Source organism: Danio aesculapii, chromosome 1 (assembly GCF_903798145.1).
Source record: "Danio aesculapii chromosome 1, fDanAes4.1, whole genome shotgun sequence".
Classification (NCBI taxonomy): Eukaryota; Metazoa; Chordata; class Actinopteri; order Cypriniformes; family Danionidae; genus Danio; species Danio aesculapii.
Window position 1 is genome coordinate 9,860,707 of NC_079435.1, and position 23,402 is coordinate 9,884,108.

At 33.7% G+C, this 23,402-nt stretch overlaps 1 protein-coding gene across 1 annotated transcript; it reads right to left on the reverse strand.

Moving 5' to 3' along the window:
• Positions 1-4,858: 4,858 nt before the first annotated feature.
• mdh1aa (malate dehydrogenase 1Aa, NAD (soluble)) lies at positions 4,859-21,615 on the reverse strand. Its single transcript, XM_056456543.1, has 9 exons — positions 21,507-21,615; positions 20,832-20,930; positions 18,753-18,849; positions 13,991-14,166; positions 12,168-12,290; positions 11,057-11,233; positions 9,479-9,592; positions 8,988-9,077; positions 4,859-5,289 (listed from the first exon to the last, which is right to left on the reverse strand). Exons 1-9 carry the CDS (start codon positions 21,507-21,509, stop codon positions 5,167-5,169), a joined length of 1,002 nt encoding a protein of 333 aa, XP_056312518.1. The 5' UTR covers positions 21,510-21,615; the 3' UTR covers positions 4,859-5,166.
• Between the last annotated feature and the right edge of the window lie 1,787 nt (positions 21,616-23,402).

The window sequence follows — 23,402 nt, forward strand, 5'->3', positions numbered from 1 at the left end:
AAATGGATACAAATATTCATTTTCAAAATGGGGTGAACTCTATGCGGAGCACTGTACATATATATGAGCATATATATGTATATGAGCAATATCACACGAGTAGCAGTGCGATATGACTATATCTTCACTTGTGGGAGGCGTGCATGCCTTAGTGTCCCATCAGCAACGATATACAGCCACATCGCACTGCTACTCGTGTGATATTGAGTTTATACAACAGTTTGACGGCATAATCCATCTATATAAAAAGAAAATCAAACATGGAGAGTCTAAAAACCCTTTAGTATGAGGAAATACTTCCGCCATTCATTCATATCTGCAGCTGACGTCAGAGCAGCAGGAACCGTTGCTAATTCACCAAAGTCACTTTAGAGCTAGTGTTTGAATGATTCTCTAGCGTAATGTCTAAAGTGACGACAAAACAGGTGATTTTGCTCACATTTTAAGATTATAAAAGCTTTTTCTAAGAGATTTCCCAGTATTTCTCTGTTGTAATCGGGAGATCACAATATTACTATGGTAAAAATACAGCACTACAACGTACAAAAGAGAGAGATCGACTGAAGGGCGTCACACACCGGCCGTGACACGGCACGCACAAGATAGTTACATTTACATTTTGTCATTTAGCAGACGCTTTTATCCAAAACGACTTACAAATGAGGACAAGGAAGCAATTTACACAACTATAAGAGCAGCAGTGAATAAGTGCTATAGACAAGTTTCAGGTGTGTAAAGTCTAAGAAGCAAAGCATTAGTAATTTTTTTTTAAAAGTTAAAAGTATCGCACACCAGATGCTATTTAAAACAAAAGTATTCAGAGGCGGTACAAGTGCTGTTATTTGCAGAATATCGCATGGCTATCAGCCAATCAGATTCAAGAACTAGACAGAACTGTTGTATGAATATATATATATATATATATATATATATATATATATATATATATATATATATATATATATATATATATATATATATATATATAAAAATAAATATATACATATATTATATATACATATAATATATATACAATAAACCTACAATATATATACATATATGTATATATATATACATATATGTATATATATATATATATATATATACACATATATATATATACATACACACACACACACACACACACACACACACACATACATATATATATATATATATATATATATATATATATATATACACACACACATACACACACACACACATATATATGTGTGTGTGTGTGTATGTGTGTGTATATATATATATATATATATATATATATATATATATATATATATATATATATATGTATATGTATATGTATATGTATATATATATATATATATATATATATTTGTATGTGTGTGTGTGTGTGTATTATATATATATATATATTTATATATATCCTTTTTTTTTAAAGGCACTCGCATACAGTAAAATTCATTCTGCGTTCTAGAAACAGTTCAGTTCACCCAAAAACTAAACTTTCCCCATTTACTCACACGAGTGTTTATAATCTTTAATCATTTTTTCTTTCCTTCTGTTGAAGAAAAAACAAGATATTCGCTATTCCTATTGTGGATGTCAAGATATTGACATCCATAATAGGAACTGAAATTAGGCCTACTGGAACCAATGATGTTCCCCAAGATTCTTCATTTGTGTTCAACTGAATAAAAACACAAACATGCATGTAACAAGTGGATGAGTACATTATGACAATATTTACATTTTTGAGTGAACTCTATTCAATAATATGCCCATAAACAACAGTTCAGAGTGGGGGGGGGGGGGGGGGGGGGGGGGGGGAAACAACTTTTTTCGGTAGTACTTTAGTAAAACATGCTTCAGTCAATCAAATTTATGAATATATTTAAATTACATCTGATTTATTAATGAAATGTAAACGTTTTTGTTGTGTTGAGGGGTATTTAGTGACTAGAGGTTACTGAAGGTCAAATTAAACAAAATGTGTCTAATGTTTCTATTTTAAGGCTATATGCAGATATAAACACTTAATTTACCAGGAATGTTTTTCCTAGCATTGATTGGTGCGATAATGCATTCACAATGGTATAAACCATTATAGGGGGATCAAATGTATTTACTATAAATAAATAATGTAATTCCCACGCTGTTTTTATTTCAATAAGCATTAGCTACTGCATTTATTTTAGTAAGTCAGCAAGCCTCTTGAGCCCAAGCTTTAGCCAGTTTTATCCACTTTGCGGTTTCTTACAGCTGGTTGTCTGAACGGCCCCTTTAAATGTCAAGCTACCTATTGGCACTACAAATAAGCAGAAAAGGCCAAACTACCTGCTTCTGTTTGTCCAAACACAACAAGTCACAGAAAACATCCAATCCATTTATAGGATTAAAGCTGTCATGAACTTTGCCATATATGAATAGGGCAATGGCCCTTTGGAAGCAAACACAAGCGCGCTGTTCAGATATCAGGTCTTTTTGAGGGGTTTGGGGAACTATAATAACACTCAAGCACAACTAGACAGCAGACAAACTTGCTTGCTCATTTTTTGACAAGCCATGCCAGGATACTTACGTTCACTGACTGTACAACGCGGCCGCACGGCGGAAGTGTCGCAAGAAGTTGGTGTGTGGGTTTGATGTTAGCTTACGGACCAATCAGAGGATGAGGAAAAACTGGATGGACCAATTATAAAGCATTCAGTTGAGTTCCAGTCGTTGACAGCGTTTAAAAGCGTAAAACAGCGCTCTCTGTTGGTTATAGTGATAATTTCTACATAAATATGATATGTACTTTTATTTCGAATTAAGCAAGTCATTTAATCCTAAAGCGTACTGGTGTATGGTGTCAGTCTGGAAAGGTTTATAGGTATGTTTTTCGGCAATTACATTTTATGAAACTGTAACTTGACAAAAAAGACACATACAAGTCATAACTGACAAATTCACGTTGGTTTTAGTGGTAAACACTAAATAAACCCTTACATTATAATTATAATTAATCAAATTATTTAATTATAAAGTGCATCACCTTAGTTTGTAGAAGTTTTATAATATTTTTTTTTTTTACAAAATTTGACAAATACAAGTTATAACGGACAAATTCATGCTTTTTTTCTCTTGGTTATAGTGGTAAATACTGAATAAACATTTACATTTTAATTCTAATTAAGTTATTTCTAAAGCATAGTGTATGGTCTTAGTTAGTAAACGTTTATAGATATTATGTTTTTTGGCACTGACATGTTATTAAACCATAATTTATAAAAAAATATCACGAATACAAGTAATAACTGACATAAAAATCAACTTTTTTTCTGTTAGGTATAGTGGTAAACACTAGATAAACATTTACATTTTAATTCTAATTAAGCTACTTATAGTCCATACACTAGTATGCTTTAGCAACAAAGTTTGCAAAAGGTTTATACACTGCTGATAAAAAACCTGCTTAAACCAGCCTAGGCAGGTTGGCTGGTTTAAGTGGAGTTTTAGCCATTGCAGGCTGGTTTCATCCATTTTCCAGCCTGCACGACCAGCTAAAACCAGCTCGACCAGCCTAGCCAGGCTGGGAGCCCAGCCAAAACCAGGCTGGAAACTAGCCTGGAAATGGCCAGATCCCCTTAAAACCAGGCTGGTTGACCAGCTAAAACCAGGCTGGTTTAAGCGGTTTTATTTTATTTTTTTCCAGCAGGGTAGATAATGTTTTTTTTGCACTTACATCTTATTAAACCATAATTTGACAAAATAATGACAAAGTCATAATTGACATTTAAAATAAATAAATAAATAAATAAATTTTTTTCTGTTGGCTATTGTGGTAAACACTAAAACATTCACATTTTTCAGCGTACTAGTATATGGACTTAGTTTGCAAAAGTTTATTAATAAGATGTTTTTTTGGCACTTACATGTTATTAAACCATAATTTGACAAAATTATGACAAATACAAGTCATAACTGACATAAATCAAGTGTTGTCTTTTGTTTTTAATGGTGAACACTGCATCAACATTCAAATTGTAATTCTAAATAAATTATTTACTTCTAAAGTGTACTAGTGTATGGTCTTAGTTCGTAAAGGTTTATAAATAAGATGTTTTTGGCACTTTATTAAACCATAATTTGACAAAAAATATGACAATTACAAGTCATAACTGACATAAAACCATTCCCCCCCCTAAATTTTCTTAATTGTAACTTCTAGACTCATACATTCACAACAAACTATGACATGGTTTAGTATGTAAATGTTTTCAAGAGTTCACACTTCGATATTGCTTGATAATAATAGCAGATTTGGTATGCTGTCCCGGGAGAGAACCCTGTGTTCCGAGATAATTGAGCTCAGGTCTCCCACCTGGTCGATGAGCATGTGAGCGTGGGGGGACAAGATCAGGTAGTTCTCGAGAGCTCCCCCTGTTAAAGGAGGAAAAGGGGTGGATGGGGGGATTCTTCAAAAAAATGGAGATAAGGGAATGATGCTAGATGGGATATTTATAGTGAGTTTGGATTAATCCGATTGGCTTATGCATGATTACAAATGAGAGACCAAATGCGATCAATCATATCACTTGCTCCTCTCGAAACTGGTTTGTAAAATTCACTTAGTATTGCATACCATTATTCCTCATCTTTAAACATGAACTAGTCCTAATTTATCAGTAGAAAACAACAACTTTTAAATGCAATACTTCCCCTACAGCTAATTACAGTTATAGAAGCATAATTACACAGTTATGAGCCAAATATTCAAGTAGCTTTGTATACATTTGTGATGAAAATAAATCCACTCCTACAGAACCCGTGTTCACAGCTGAAGACAGAGACACGATCTTACACGAGAAAGACATACACCAACAAAAAAAAGTGTTTTCCACATGGTCATTTAATGTTGTATGACAGAAGATGGATATTTCTCTTTAGTCAGGACAACTATGTGCGTAAAGATTCAGATTGGAAATAAACTCCTTCAAGTGTTGCCCCAAACACTCCAAGCAGAGGGAAGTTACATTGAGAACGTTTCTTGTTTAGTAACACACACTCATACACTCACGCATACAGGACATAAACATCCAACACTCGATCACGGCCAGCTGTGAAATCTACAGGACTTTAGAGTCGGGAATTCTGGGACTTTGAGTCTAGCGTCTGCCGCGTGTTTGTGGAGTGATGGAGTCACGCTGAGAGGAAGGTGAGCGCAGTGTCTCTCTCCTCCACCAGCTCGGCAGCGGTGGCGTCCATCTTTCCACGGGAGAAATCGTTGATGGAGAGGCCGTCAACCACCTTCCAGCTCTTGTTCTGTTACAGGAGACACGCAGTTGTGTTTTTCATTGTGAGAAAAATTATATTGAAGACATCGATTAGATGAACCCTTGTGTGCAGTTGGGGATGTTTTAATTCACTCTGGGGGGATTTAGAGTCTTAATTTGGCCACACATTTTTCTCGGTTTCAGCAAATATAATTATTTTGGGTGACAAATCATATTTTGACACATATTTTGGGAAAGTTATTCTAATATTTCTGAATTAAATATTACATGGGACTTCTAAACCAACGCAATGTGTTTTCTCTTGCAGATTATAGAGGAGTGTGTGTGATTAGGGCTGCACGATTCTGGCAAAAATGAGAATCACGATTTATTTTGCTTAAATTCAAGATCGTGATTTTCTCACGATTCTGTAAATGTGAAATAAAGGTTAATATGATTAGCCTATTATTATTGTTAATTCTCAAACATCTGATAAAACACAACAATAATATTAGGCCTGTGTGTAGCTCTACTGTTGCTTACAATGCTAAATTTTGTTTAGTCATTATGGTGCACTTGAACAGACTTTCAATATGTTGTCCTGTTTGTTAATTCATAGTAAAATATGACATCTGAATAAACTATTCATAATTATAAAAGATGATTTATTATGTTTAAGACATGTGCTTGTCATCTGTTATTGAAAACATTATTAGACCATTTGTTTTCACTGGTAAAATTAGAATTTAGTCATTATCAGATTCCCTCTTGCATTATATTCAACATTATATATAGGCTAGGGTTGTTATACTGACACGGTGAACATTTATTTTCATGCACAACCCTTTGTGTTCGCTATGAAAGAAAAAAACATATCAAGCTTGCCGTAATCATAACTCTAAAATGCGATATGATCATTTAAATGTGCACACAGGTTTCACTTTCACTTCCTAGTGCGGCTCATGGTCGCAGTCACTGTGAGAAAAACACACACACATGCAAATTAAACCTCCCGCATATCCCTCAATCGATCGCTCTGTGCAACAAACAGAACGTTATTTACAACTTCATTACCTGTTATTCACAGCCTATGCAGCTTCTGTTCACTAAAGTAGGCGTCATAGACGGGCCGCGCACGTTCTCGGAAGCAAACAGCTGGCGGTCAGCTCACGTGAGATATCGCGGCCACGAATACATCATTACATGAAGACAGAAATGACATTTCTGGGTGAATATACCTTATAAATACAGTATGACACTTTTAATGCCATTTGAAGGTGTCAGTGTTGCTGTGAAGACTTGTGCGACTGCCTTGCTTCTCTACTGACCTTGAAAATATAATTGGCTGTACAAAACGCTGAATTAAGATCGTGTGTAGGGTCGAATTGAGATCGTGATCTTTTTTTGATGAATCGTGCAGCCCTGTGTGTGATATTAGCAAAATTGATAGCAATTACTTATGGGTTGAAATTTTACGATAACAATAATGAATTGAACAGAATTTTGCGGTGTTTTTGAGCTGATGTCTTAGCTAGTTTAAGCCTTTTGTGCATAAATAAATATAACCAAGGTGCGAATCACAGGGGGTTTGGGGGGGGGGGTTGACACTCCTAATAAAGGCTTGATCCCCCTCCCTGAAGGACATCAAAGGGGGTGGGGGGGCTTTGAAACTGAGGAATAAAAAATAAATAAATAAAGTTCGCTGATCCGTATTTTTTATAATAATTTTAATAATTAAAGGAATTGACGTCCATTTGACCACCCCCATACCGGTTCAAACCATTTTGAATGCATAATCGCACCAATCAGTCCATGTGAGAAAAAAATTCATTCAACAGTCTGAAACCAGCTGATTCAGGGCACTGATAGATACCATAAGAGTTCACAAGACATGGAGAAGCTGTCTACTGAAAAGTCCTCATAAAATAGGTGTTTGTTTCTACATATTGCCTAAATGTAACATCAAATTAGATGCATTGTTTGCGTAGTTTGTCCTAAAGCAGGGGTCTCAAACTCCAGGCCCACAGGCCATTTACGGCTTGCCCTCCTCCTCCCTCTGGCCCACAACTGACATCAAAAACATAAGGTGATTCAGTCCACCAAAACATATGTTTTTGAATCACTTGTGCATAGTGTTCAACCATTGGTTGAAAATGCTGTCAATCACCATTATGACACATTCAACGCACTAATCAGGAGCTGGCCCTAATTAGGGCTTCCACTACCATCATACACCTAAAACACTAGTCGTTTTCACTAGTCTACGGCAGGGGAAAGGTTAAGCGAAATCATTTTTCGATTTGACGCACGTCATAATACCAGCCATACATTGTAAGCTGCTTGTAGCTTGCTGCTTCTTAGATGTTTGCTCACATTTTGTTGTAGTCTGACGCCCAAACAGGGTTCATACACATTTTTACTCCAAAAATTCCAGGACTTTTCCAGGACTTTCAAGTCAATTTTCAGGACCTAATGTTTCATGTAACGTCTACGTGTGCATGGTAAATCATAAGAAAATCAATGCAACGTATTTTGATATCTATGTAAAATAGATGATGCTTACACTAATAATGTGAGAGCATGTTTTTGGCCAAAAAAGAAAAGTAAAACAACTAAACCTCCATTCCAGTTTACAGATATTTGTCAAACTAATTTTAGATAATGTTAATAGTTTGTTAAACTAGTAATAGTAGATATAACTACTTCTATTATAAAGCCGCGATCACACTGCACTTTTCGCTCCATAGATTTCCATTTATAGGCATGCGAATGCAGCAGACCAGAAACCCAAGCACGTGTTTCGCATTTCACTACATTTGAAAGTTCAAGCTTGGTGAATTCTTACCTGCAAAATCACATCAGGTGATTGCGTGAGATCAATAGAAGATCATTTAAAATAAGAAATGTAAAATATGGAGCAATCGCTCCCTTTTATTAATGTCTAATCATATTGTTTAACCCCGCCCCTTTTTGCAGCACTGTACGACAGAATTTTGCAAGCACAAGCTCTAGTGTGACCGCAGCTTAAGCAGCTTTGGACAAACATGTCTGCTACATTACTAAATGTAATTTCCATGACTTTTCCAAAATCTTGTGAGTCTTTCTGTTTTTCCAAAACTTTTCCAGGTCTGGTAAATGCCATGTCAAAATTCTATGACTTTTCCAGGTTTTCCATGACCGTATAAACCCTGCTCAAATCACGTGTGCTGTTGTATGCAACGCCATTAAGTCACATAAAACAAATAATTGCAAACTATAAAATAACATAATTTGATTGTATGTATGGTTTTAACTGGTTGTTTTAAGAGAATATTTAATTTTTTGTGATTATTTTGTGTTTATATTAAGAATTTTGCAGGATCGCAAAAAAAAAAGCGACTGTTGATTTTGCGTTGGATTCAGCGATCACAAAATTAAAAAAACTAGGGGGTCTGCTTAGCACACTTGCTCGTGTGATATTAACTATATTCTATTTTAAAAATATAAAAACAAACAAACAAACATGCTTGCATAACTTGAATTATAGGGTCATTCAAATCACATACTCAATGCTTTTGGACTCAACCATAACAATAACAGCACAAACAAATGACATATTTTAAATTCTAGAATTGTTGAATGATAATGGTATTGGCAACTAATCAGAATCCACCCAGCTTTAAAGCAACAGATAATATTATGCATCAGAACAGTTGCAAATATTGATTGTTTGTGGTGTGAAAAGGCCGTAAAGCAAGTAAAACCAACCTTGATCTTAACAGGGAAGGAGTACATGAGGTCATCAGGAACTCCATAGGAATTGCCAGATGAGTAGATCCCCATAGACACCCATTCACCCTGTTCAGAGAGACATATCCAATTCAAGTTCATTTGTATAGAGCTTTTCGGAGTAATTATTGTTTCAAGCAGCTTTACAAAGGTGCACATTATTGCATTACAAACAAGTTAGTTAAGGTTATTAGTTACAACCAACTTTAACTAACTAACTAGTAATTAATAGCTTTTAAAAGCTAAAGTTATTCTATATAAACATAATTAACCTGTAGTTATATAGTATATAGGTGATGTCTATGTGTACATGTTGAATGAAGTGTATTTGCATCTGCAGATTACATGCAGGTCATTATTTAGCATTAATATATTCTGTGTTTATGACAAACTCTACAGTCTACTTTAAACCAGCACTTCATATTCTAGACAGTTGATGGATCTGTAAATGGTTCATGGAGCAAACTCACATCTGGAGTGCCGAACCAGATGTCCCTCATGTGGTCACAGATGGCTTTGGCAGCAGACATCGCGCTGGAGAGTTTTCTGGCCTTGATGACGGCTGCACCTCTCTGCTGCACTGTCTGATGATGGAGAAATTAAAGAAAGAAAGGAAATTAGACAACAAAGAGGTTGTGAAAATATTTATTAATCACAAGGGGATCCCTATTGAAATGGCTGGATTTTACCTGCAAAATGCAAAAAAAAAAAAAAAAAATCTTAAATCGATAAAATATTACATAAATAAAAAAAATAAAACAAAGTAAAATGAATAAAAAATAAAAATGAAATCAAGAAAATGTAAAAAATAAATATAAAATAAAAAAACTAAATACTAAAACAAGTAAAAATATAATAAAAATAATTAAATACAAACAAAAGAAAAAATTAATAAATATGAAATTATAAAAAAAAATATTAAAAATTAAATAAAAAGAAGAAACAAAATATATACAAATAAATAAAACCAAACTAAATACATAAAAATGAATAAAATTAACCAAATATAAACCAAATAAATTAAAATAAAAAAACAAGTAAATATATAATTTATAGTAATTTATATAATATAATAATAAATAAATAAATATAAAATATATAAAAACAAAAAATTAAAATTAAATTAAGAACATTTATAAAAACAAAAAATATATAAACATATAAACATAAATAAAAATTAAATATATAAAAATTAAATAAAAAATAAAAATACAAAAACAAGTAATAATATAAAATAAATCAATAAAAATAAAATATATAAAAACTATCTATAAAAACAACTTATAAAAACAAATAAATAAAAATATATAAAAAAACAAATAAATAAAATACAATAAAAAATATAAAAATAAATACATAATAAAATAAATAAAATTGAAACAAAATATGAATAAGATAAAAATAAAATAAACATTGTAAGGCTACCCAGTATGACTATTTTTATTGATATACAAGTTCATATTTCGGCGTCGGCCTTCAAAGTGAAAATTAATGAATGAAAGTTTGTTTTTACTGATATTCATTAAAATTTTTTTTATATTTTTACTAAATACGGTTTAAGGAAAAAAAGATTAATTTTAATATTACATTACAAGAGCTTTCATTTTATAATAAACATTATTAGCATTATTAACTCTTTCCTGAAATTGTCATGATATGTAATCTGGATTCTTTATTATTATTATTTTTAAATTATATTTAATAAGCTCATACATTCATAGCAGAAAATATTCTGAGGGCTTAAATCTTAAATTTAGGTGAAAATGATCAAAAATGACTGAAAACATTAAAAAAAAAAAAAAAAAAAGGTTAAAAAACTATTTGCTTACGATTTATTGAAACAAATCATTTCATTAGGTGGGAGCCTAGGGAACCTACAAATACAAAATAATCCAGGCGTGCATCTGTGAATGAGAGCCATTTTGTCTTTTCCAATGGGATCACTAAAATACTGCATTTTTCGATCCAAACAAAAGCAGAATTTAAAAAGACAGCAAATGGAAAATTTCCCATTTTTATATTAGCATCTCATCTAGCATTGGACTTACGGAGATAAAGTCCCCCTTCAGCCAGCTATCGTCATTCACAGCGTCAAAAGCAGCGATCTCCTTCCCATTACGGGTCACAATAGCATGGTGCACATCTGGGTACTGAGTTGAGGAGTGATTCCCCCAGATAGTCACGTTCTTCACACTGTCAGAGGGCACGCCGACACGCATCGCCACCTACAGGCACAGAGAAAAACTGCAGATGAGTGAGAAGCCTGTTTATTTCATTCATAATGTACCACAACTGAAGCTATAGGGAGAGCTACAACTCCTCTAATAACACAAATGACAAATCATATGCAATGCCAAAGTCAATCTGATGGTCTACGATCTAGTCCATTCCTAGAAAAGGTTGCTCAAGAACAGTGGTTTCCAACCTTTTATCAAGGGGACCCCATTTTAACACTCAAAATCCTAATGACCCCCTAAAATAATGCAAATAAATGCACAATTTGCTTATTTTTGTTTAATATTTGCTAAAGCTCAGTCTAAACCAGTCTGTGGTCTAAACAAAAATGGCATAGTCTGAATGAAACATAGTTTCATTTATTTACACAACACAAAACTAATGCTGCAACTGTTTTTACAATTTACATATCTGAATACTGTAATTGAATAAGATATTAATTATTAAATATGCAATCTTAACCATGTGGTTTATCATAAATAATAAATATAATAAATTATAATAAATTGGCTTTATTACTTCATACTAGAGCAGTGTTTACCAACCACATTGCTGGAGGACCAGCAACACAGCATTTTTGGATGTCTTTGTCTGTCACACCCATTACAGCTCTTTCAGTCTGTGCTAGTGAGCTGATGATCTGAATCAGGTGTGTTTAGTGAAGGAGACATAGAATGTGCAGAGTTGGTGGTCCTCCAGGAACGTGGTTGAGAAACACTGTACTAGAGTGAGTTTGGTGACTGTTAATAAATCTTTGGTGACCCCCAGGTTGGGAACCACTGCTCTAGATGTAATCTAGATGTAGGACATTGAGAGAAAAGCTTTGGTTACCTGAAGCTCTGGAAAGCAAAAAGATTGAGTTAGAGCACATCATTAAAGCAGAACGAACACTGAAGGTGTATGAGGAAGGCGGTGGGTTCGGACCTGAGAGCGGGCCCTGTTGTGGTCCAGACGGGTCAGGCAGGAGAAGTTCTCCTTAGGAATGGAGGGAGCGGATTTGGAGGCAATCAAGCAGTTGGTGTTGGCTGGGTTCCCAACAACTAGCACCTATTTAAAAAAATAAAAGCAAACAGTTTTTACAAATATATATTGCATTCATACACAGATCCTAAGTGATGTTTAATGGAGCGAGAAAATGGTTATATTTTCCCATCAATATCCCATTTTTCTTCTGGAGAAAAGCCTTTTACTTTGGCTAGAATATTTATTTAAGGTCATAATATTAGCCCCTTCAGAATTTCCTTTTTGATTGCCTAGTTCAGTGTTTCCCAACCCTGTTCCTGGAGGCACACCAACAGTACATATTTTGGATGTCTCCCTTTTCTGACCTATTAACTTCAGGTGTTGGAGTCTCTTCTGATGTTATGATAAGTTGATTCAGGTGTGTTTGATTAGGGAGAGGCTGAAAATGTGTACTGTTGGTGTGCCTTCAGGAACAGGGTTGAGAAACACTGGCCTAGTTAACCTAATTAACCTACTAATAAGCCTTTAAATGTCACTTTAAGCTGAATACTAGTATCGTGAAAAATATCTAGTCAAATATTATTTACTGTCATCAGACAGAAAGAAAGAATTTATTAAAGTTATTAGAAATTAAACAATAGAAATTATATATATATATATATATATATATATATATATATATATATATATATATATATATATATATATACATACATATATACATATATATATATATATATATATATACACACACATACATACATACATACATACATACATACATACATACATACATACATACATACATACACACACACACACAATTATACAATTAGAAATAGAACAATAGTTGATCCAACATTTTTTTTTACTTATTTAAATAAATGTAATGCGTTAAACAGCACATTTCACAGGGCTAAAGCGGTCTTAACTTTATAAAATCTTGTTTTATTATTACAGATTTTTACTTGGATAAACTCACCAATCAAAAAAAAAAATAAATAAAAAAAAAAATAACTCAACAAAGATTCTCTCTTTAAAGGTGCAGTATGCAAGTTTGACACCCAGTGGTTGAACTAGGTATTGCACTCCTGGTTCAAAACACATTTTCATGTTAGGGCAGGGGGTTACAATGCAACCTGCTCACCTAATGTTTACGTTCATAACATTTATATTATCTGCTAATTAATAACCTCATGTGGAACTCTGAACCTGCGTCTCATTTCAGAGTCTGCTACTGTCCACCGGAGGTAGCATTTTCAGTCGCGGACGCGTATGAGAGCCATCATGACGGAATGAATGATATACACTTTTTTTCCAGCAAGGCAACCCGGGGTGCTGAAATGTAATTGGCTAAACTGGCAGAGGACGGGTCAAATGACCATAACAAAGACAGACGTTCCGGCACGTAACTCACATTTTCAAAGCAGAATATCTGACTTCAGCATTGTTTTCAGATAAACAAGGATATTCACTTGGCAGGTTTCTTAAATATATGCAAACATATTATGGTATTTTAATGCTTTAGAAGAGTCAAAAACTTACATACAGCACCTTTAAAAACAGCTATTCAGGTTATCTGCTGAAAATGTTTGCCTTTTTTCCAAAATCACATAAAATTTCCAATACTGCTCAGCCAAATTACAGACTTACACGTGATTCATTCTGTTAGAAGTAAAAAATATATATATTTTCGAACAAATGTTATATTATTGGTTACTACACTGTAGCCTAAAGGGCACCAAAACAAATTTAAGTTACATCATTTGTTTTGTTATTTTTACCTTGACGGTCTTCTTGGCATACTTCTCCAGTGCTTCACCTTGGGTTTTAAAAATGGCCACGTTGGCCTTCAGAAGGTCCTTCCTCTCCATGCCCTCTTTTCTGGGCATAGAGCCCACCAAGATGGCAGCATCGAGATCCTTGAAGCCCACCTCAACCTTATCAGTGGGAATCACCTCTGTGGAGGAGCAAGATACACAATGAATGAGTGAATGTGGACCATAAACCCAGTCTTAAGCTGTATGTGTATATTTGTGGGAAAGGCAAAAATACATTGTATGAGTCGAATAGAATGTTAGAATATTTAGTAGAGATCATCCTTCTTGAAAAGGTTTTGTAAATGTCTTTCTATAATATATATATATATATATATATATATAAAAAATAAAATAACTTCATTTTTGATTAGTAACATGCATTTCCAAGAAATTAATTTGGAAAACGTTATTTAGATAGGACAATATTTGGCCAAGATGCAACTATCGCAACAATCCAAACTTAAACACAACCTTAATTATTCAGTTTTTAGATGTATAGGTCTTACTTTTTTTGTTAAATTTCCTGTTTTGTGGTCTGGGGTCATTTATATAGCCAACAACTTTCCATGGCAAGTTCATTACTACTAATACTACAATTTATACATTTTAAATGTTAATTAGATTATTAGGCAAGTAATTGCATAAATATTAAATGTTTACATTTTTTTGAAGAATGTTTATAATGAAAATAATTTTCTGTATTTATAATGTTTTACAGAAAATGATTAGCCATTAAAATAAGTTGATGTTATTTTTGTGACACTTTCTTACACCTCAAACCTACAGCTATAGAAAAAAAAAACTCAGTTTTTACAAATTTCTACATTTATTTGGTATGGGTTTGAGTAAATTCTGAACATTTGTCTTATTCTATAAGAAATGCTCTTCAATATTTGGACTCTCAGTAGTGATTATTAAACCACACTGAACTGAGCTAAACTGAACTGAACTTAAACACTACAAACTGAACTACACTGTTCCTATTTACTATGACCTTTTATGTGAAGCTGCTTTGACACAATCTACATTGTATAAGCGCTATACAAATAAAGGTAAAGTGAATTGAATAAAGGTCTGATTACAATTCAAATATAAAATGTGGTCATTTCTAGCTTTTCTTTGGAGAAAATGAAAACTGGTCAAAATAACACATGTTTTCACTTGACGTGATTGACAATCAGGGTTATTCTAGCAAATAAAAAATAACATCAAAGTTAAAACAAAGTATTGTGCGAGTATAAACATTGTTTATGCCTCACTGTTATTTTATGCCCTAAATAACAACATAATTATTTTTTACATATTAATATGGAAGAAATGTCACCAGTATTTTGCAGAACAAAACAAACAAACCATTAATATAAATCACAAATCCAGAGAAACCTAATTGATCATGCAATTAAAGTTACAGTTCACCAAAAAACGAATATTTCCACACACTTAAGTGCTTCTAAACATTTATAAACGTCTTTCTTCCGCTGCCCAAAAAAAAGAAGATATTTGCAGAATGTTTGGAAAAAAAACAGCTATTGTCATCCAGAGTAGGAACAATAGGAACAAAAATAATAATAAAATAAAAATAATTATTTTTATTCATAATATATGTATATATATATATATATATATGTATATATGTATATATGTATATATGTATATATGTATATATGTATATATATATATATATATATATATATATATATGTATATATATATGTATATATATATGTATATATATATGTATATATATATGTATATATATATATATATATATATATATATATATATATATATATATGTATATATATGTATATATGTATATATATATATATATATATATATATATGTATATGTGTATGTATGTATGTATGTATGTATGTATGTATGTATGTATGTATGTATGTATGTATGTATGTATGTATGTATGTATGTATGTATGTATGTATGTATGTATGTATGTATGTATGTATGTATGTATGTATGTATGTATGTATGTATGTATGTATGTATGTATGTATGTATATATATATATATATATATATATATATATATATATATATATATATATATATATATATATATATATATATATATATATATATATATATATATATACACATACATACATACATACATATACACACACAATGAAAAGTTAATAGTTTTTTTTTTTTCCTCCAGAATATCATCAATTGTTCTCAACAGAAAAAAAGAAATCAGTGAAGGATGAGTAAATGGCAGAAATGTCATTTTTGGGTTGACTATCCCTTTAAGGAACGCATTCGACCGAAATAATGAACTCGCATAACCTGCTCATGCAAACAGGTACAGCATTGCGAAACGCAGCCACATTACACTTGTACCCACACCTATTCTTTCTCAAGATCATGTGCTGACACTGATTATCTCCTGACACTTTCACCTTATCATAACGGACCATAAATCAGGCTGTTTGTGTTTCCTAAAGTGGCTAATTTCATTGATAATCTTCAGCAGTGCTAGTACAGCGATATTAATCAGTGGACTTCAACCAAAGCTCAACTTCAGTGATGCAAGATGTTCTTTGGACTCCTCCTGCATTGTTGTGGCACCATCACATTTCTCATTGGATCATGACTAGTTTATGTTACGAGCCAATAAGATCAGCCGGAGCGGGTTACTCCTCCCTGCTCCACAAATACAGCATAACACAGGCTGTTTCTGTCAGATCTGTTCTGCACAGTCATGCTAAGTCTTCTGCATTTTAATACAGTCCAGATGTGGGCTAGACATAAATCAAGCCCAAGTTCAAAAAAGTAGTCTTTTAAGTGTACATCCAGTCAACATTATTAAATAAGGCAAGATACTGCAGACAAAAACACAGCTTCTGTCAATTTAGATTGTTTTGACTTTTCATAAATAGTGTTTTTAGGTTTAATATAAATAGAACATCGCAAATGCACTTTTAAGTGTTACTTTTGTTGCACTTTATCAATTTGTGTCTGCATATTTGAACATATTTAAAGCTTTTTTTTCCCTTTACTTTTTCCTGCAAAACTTCTTAAGCCTCCTTTCCACTGCACATGACAAGAGGCAGACCGGAAGTCATTCATTTCCAATGGAGAGTAGTCCGGAAGCAGCGTGGAGTTCCGATCATCTCCGTATGTGGAAAATTTGCATGCGATTTGAGCTGCCGATCCATGAAATATTTGAAATCCTGCGACTAGACCGTATGTGACCAGTCGTGATGCGATGCATTTCAGTGTTGTCCAAGCAGGTCCGTGCACGCGAGATGGGAAATACTTATTTTTTTGTTTTTTGTTTTTAATCAGGAAAAAAAATCTATATTAGAAAAAAAAATTCTATTCATAAATGAGTAATATTAAATATTATTTTTTTTTATGTTGTCTCCACATTCCCTCCAAAATTTAGCGGTCTATGAGTTTCTAGTATTCATCATTCAACCATAGTGAAAGCATGGAAAATAAGGGCTCTTGCTTTTGAACTCCTTTTGGACACTGCGAGAACAGCTCTCCCATGGTGCACGAGTCGACAAAACTGAAAATTCTGTGCGACAGCCACAAGGAGGCGTAATGCGACAGTCGAGTCCAAATGTCGTGTGGTGTGGTGAGGCAGCTTTACTGTGCGTTCACACCGAAAGCATCAGAGCAGTTAGAAGTCATTCATTTTCAAAGGGAGCAGGCATTGATAATCGGCAAGGAGCGTCTTCGCCGTTGAGGGCGTCAAGGAGAGTTGAAATCAAGTCAACTTTATGGTTCTGAGCTATGACACTGTTTGGCGGCAAGCAATCAGAATGTAGATGTCAACTGCTTGAGAGAATTCCAGAAAACACAGCCCTGTGAACTTTGGTTCCGACCACAGTTGCTCCCAAGTGTTTGATTATTGCGGTCGCTGGATTTCCAATTATGGTTTACTTACAGGGACATAGATAAAAAAAAATTACTAGCGGGTTACTGACGTGCATTAATATTGTATATTCATTAAGAAAAAAAAAAGCAGGAATTTCATGCCAACTATAACGACTTCAGAATATTTCAGACATAAAGACGCATATTGGATAAGCTAAGCCACACCACACTCAACAACTTGATCTTCCATAGTTGAAACTTCATGCTAGAACACATGTTTTATGTAGGAATGTAACTGATTAGCTGATATGCTGCAACAGCGCCTTTAAATACGAGATCAATGTAGTGAATTTTGACGCTCTCGCAGCCGGAGCTGTTAGGGCAGACAGCGTTGTCGCCAGGGCGGCCAGAAAGAACTTTGACTCTCTCACCACCTTCACTGCATCACAAATGGAACACTGTACACTATGCACTACACTTACACATTTACCAGCATAGTATATGAATTTAATATACTATGCTGTTAATACAAACAAATAAAAATAACATTTCAGTGTGAATGCACTACTTGCACAATTCATACTACAAAATTATGTAGAACAGTGCATGTATTTGTTATTTGTGATGCACCTATAAATGTCTACATTAGCAGCTCTTACATACAACATGTTTTATTCAAATCTATATTCTGGAGGTTTTACAGAAAAATAGGTTTATATACAATATGCCAGGCTATATACATAACTTATTCTACAAAACACCATGTTTTTAATTGACTGTTTGCAGATATGGCATGAATTTTAATCTATGGTGAAAAAAAGATGTGTTTGGACACTACTGATCTAAAGTCTCTGGCCATAAATGAAGAGTAGAGTATCTTACCCCTGAGAAGAGGAAGAGCACAATCCTGCAGCTCCATGACGACCCCGTCCAGCACCGGCAGCATGGGAGTGATATCCAGGAGCACCAAGATGATTGGCTGACAGAGGAGGCAGACAGAGGCATGCATGTAATGCAATCAGACACAGCACAGCACATTCAGAATGCATAAACAATAGGCATGCAATTTTATTTAACAGAGCAGTACACACCACATTATTATTATTATATTTTTTGCATTTTAGGCTATAACTATTTATTCATCAAGCCATGAAGTTCTACCAATTTGGTTAGCGAGAAGTTTTTATTTATTGAAATATGATTATGAATTTAAGTACAAGTACAAATAAGAATGACGTTTCATTTTAACATTTATTTATCAATCAAATTAACAATAAACACATTTTATTTTAATTTTAACTTCACAAAGGTTACCTTAGATATTCAAGCATTAATTCTATTTCTAAATACATATTCTATTTTATAATTTTACCACAAGATTTAGCAATTCACGAAGCCTTTATTTCTAAAAAGATTCACTTATATTAAAGCTTTAATTTAAGTAAAACAACTTGATATTCATCATGACTGCATCTTGTAATAGACTAAAGATTAGACCATGTTACATTGCATTTATATATATATTTTAGCAATTAAATACAAGCAATTTTATCATTTATACATATATAAGATTTAGCAATTCACAACTATTTATCTCTAAAAACATTGAGTTATAATAGTTGTAACTCAAGTAAAACAACTTAATTCATCATGAACGCACCTTGCAATAGACTAAATATTAGACTATGTAATACTGTATCTATGCATTTAATAAATGCATAAACCTTTTTAAATAAAACCTTTACATTTTAAAATCACTTCAATATTGTTTATTAATAAAAGTTTTGCTCTGCAAAGAAAACCACCCAACAACACTATACATTTACCTTGCTTAAAAAGGTTTTCAACACAAAATAATTCCCTCACAGTGGTGCAAGTAGTACAGCCTAACAAAATTGAGGTAAAGTTGGTTTTAAATTCACATCGAGACTTTCTCCTTAGTTTCAGAAAAGTATTCTTTGCAATATCTAAAAAGGGAAATCATGTTAGAAGCCAATGACTATCAAAGTGCACCATTGTTCACAGTCAATTAAAAAGTGAATGTTGTTTTAAACTCATGATTGCATGCGATTTTAGACCGAATATTCAAAGTAGCATGGTAAACAATAACAGTGCCACTGTTCAAATATGAAACCAACTTTATATCAATCCTAACAAAATATGTATAGTGGCACACCTTTCGTGGACATTCTTATGTACCACCTTTTGCAGCTATTCCAACAATCAGCATTTGAAAGACCGAATCTTCTTTTTAAAAAAGGTTTACTGAAGAAACGCAAAACGAAAATACAAAAAGGTACAATAGACTTGATAGCTTAGTCAAAAAACTGCATTGCTTCCAACATCCACAACTGCAATCTGACCTAAACGTACAAACTAATGACATCATGACGTATTACTGTCGGAAGACAAAAATACCAAAGTAAAAGTTTTAAAATTTTATTATTAAATTATGTATTTTAGATAATACAATCACTATGAAATCTTATTACATTTAAATATCTATTTTCACCATGTTTTAACTAAATTATTATCACAAATGAATTATGCATAACTGGCTCTTACAATATGTTTGATGGACAGTAGGTTTGGACCAATAAAATGTGAAGATATCAATGATCTGTCTATGTGTTTGTCTCTACAGCATCAACTGTAGTGTATTTTCCGTCATCAGAAACAAACCATATTTGCCTGTTTTTAATTATCAGTTGATGGAAATCTCAAAATAACAATAAAGTGATGCATGCATACACACAGTAAGCTATATATAGTGCAGGAGCAGTGACTGTGCGGTTTTATTCTGAGCAGACTCGCATCACAGTGGGACGCATATTTTAATCACACATTCTTAGTTACATAACACTGATGGATGATTTAAAATCCAGTTTGTTCCACTTGCGGGGTTTTTCCCCCTTCAAATGTCCTGTTACGCAATAACAGGAGGGTCTCAGACAGTCTCACCTGGTCCTTGCCGAACACATCTCCTTTAGCGATGCTGTAAAGCAGAGAATAGGCGATCTGTCCGGCGGCGCCAGTCACCAAAACACGGATTGGTTCGGCCTGCAAAAGAAAAACAAACAGTCAATGTCGTCAACAGTGTGACCTATTTATCACTACAAAGCAAAGGCCTAGTAACGTTATGCGAAATAAGTGCTCATATCAAAGATTATATCATTCATTACAGATTTGACCGTTAATATATGACGCTTTCTGAGAAATTCTTCAATGAATGAATGAATGAAACGGTGATGCAACTGATGCTCAGCTCGACGCCACGCACTGTAACGATGGAGACGTCATTATGTGCGCGAACTTCGACGTAAATTTCCGTCCTGAAGTATTCATACCAAGACAAATAAGCGAAAATGGGTGCAAAATATGGCATCCCATAGTTACACCCATATAAACACGGAAACGGTCGTTTTTAAAACACTTCAAAAACATTTCTTCAGAAGAATCCCGATGAGTTATCGTTACGTGGCTGCTAATCTAACATTTCACACCCATTTCAATTATTAAATCTCACCACAAAAGTGTTTAAATTAAACTATCCGGTCACGTTGTGCATACAACTCTCCCAGCTTGATTAACGCTAAAACACTGTGCTGGACTAAAATGGAGGGCTGAGAGTCTCACCATGATTCAGGTCTGATTGTGCAGGTTGAGATGTTCGCCAAAGATGTGCTGCTCTGCCACTCAGACAGAACGGAGGGTCACCTCTATTCTTGTATGGAAATGTCATACGCTTTCACTGACACGAAAATGCTGCACACTGGGATATGTAGTTGACATTGCGTTCTCCGCCATCACTCAGCGAACTAAAAGAACTTCATTTCCCATAACCACCCTCTCTGGAGGCATCTCATTCTACACGCCCACCGCAATGCCATATACGGAACAAAAGCCTTAAAAAAACGTATAAAGGTCGACTTTGGAAACTCTCACCGAGTTAGTGCGGATAGATTTGAAGATTTAATTAGTTTATAAATAAATATATGAACTATATGTTTAAATCACCTGCAATATGCCATTTAAACTGTGCTTAAATTTAATGTTATGACGTTTGAATAAACTAATAAGCATCCATTATAAACACTTTCAAAGTCATACTGACGACATTAAATTGTGTAGCCTTTAAACAAATCCTTATATTTTGGAAAATATATACACACTACAAAAACGTGTTAAGTATTTGTCGTATGTTCAAGACACAATATTGATAAAAATATACAAATTTTAAATTGTATTAGCTGGGTGACAGAATGGTTCTCCAAACAGCTGTATATTAATACTAATAACAATATTTCCTGCTCCGGTGGTGATATCACGTTGGATCAACCTTCAGATGACATTAACAGGACAACTACAGCAGTAAGAGGCCGTGCAGATTCTTGCGGCCTATTTTAACGACACTTCCTTTGGAGTACAACATGATATTGTAAACATTTAATAAATCCTGCTGAAAAGCACAATTATCATGTTTTGTTTGCAGAATTTTTAAATCAACCAAAAGATGTTAAATTCAATTGTTGAAATAGATTTTGCAAAACATTTTTGACTTAAATCGATAGCATTTAGCTTAGTAGTTCACCCCAAAATTTCTTAGATTTACTTATTAAAATGTAGGTGATTACGTTCAATACAACATTTAAATACTTGTTGTAAACATTCATTCAATCATTCATTTTCGTTCTGCTTAGTCCCTTTATTCATCTGAGGTCGCCACAGCAGAATGAACCGCCAACCTATCCAGCATATGTTTTACACAGCAGACGCCCTTCCAGCTGCAACCCAGCACTGGAAAACACCCATACACACTCATTTTAGTTTATTCATTTCACCTATAGTGCATGTATTTGGACTGTGGGGGAAACCGGAGCACCCAGAGGAAGCCCATGCCAAAGAACATGCAAATTTGACACAGAAATGCCAACCGACCCAGCCGGGACTCGAACCAGTGACCTTCTTGCTTTGAGGCAACAGTGCTAACCACTGAGCCACAGTGTCGCCCCACAAACAAACAAGTTATAATGTTGTAAATAATGTTGTTTCATAGATGGTTGTTTTGCTTCAGTTTATCGTCAGGAATTAAATTAGCTACTGTATGCCTGCATGTGCTTATTTGACTCTGTAGCACCAGTAACTGCTGAATTTAGAATCAAGAAGATGCAGATTTTCAGCTAAAAATCTTCTTTAATCTTCTACTGCAGAAAGTCCCCAACATCCTGAATGGCTTGAGAGTGAATAAATGAACATTAAATGTTAATTTCTGAAAGAACTATCCCATTAAATTTCACAATAAAAGCCTTTTCACTCCTGTAAATAAACAATTCCCAAGCATAAAGACACTTAGTGTTTATAAAATCAAGCTCATTCACTGTTGGATTTAGTGTGAAAATTCCTAATTTAGCTCTACTTCTGTCAGCACAGACTAGCATAAACTCTCAATTGTGTGATACCAAACTGTTTTAGAGACATGATTTCACCTTGCAAGCGTTAAAGGGATCGTTCACTCAAAAATGAAAATGTACT

Bases quoted from the DNA above. Each gene is read 5' to 3' on its own strand.
- mdh1aa (XM_056456543.1), bottom strand. The intron at 14,167-18,752 runs GTAAGATACTCT...GCTCCTCCACAG, and splicing joins TGCTCTTCCTCTTCTCAGGG to AGGTGATTCCCACTGATAAG. The intron at 11,234-12,167 runs GTCCGAACCCAC...CTGTGCCTGTAG, and splicing joins ACAACAGGGCCCGCTCTCAG to GTGGCGATGCGTGTCGGCGT.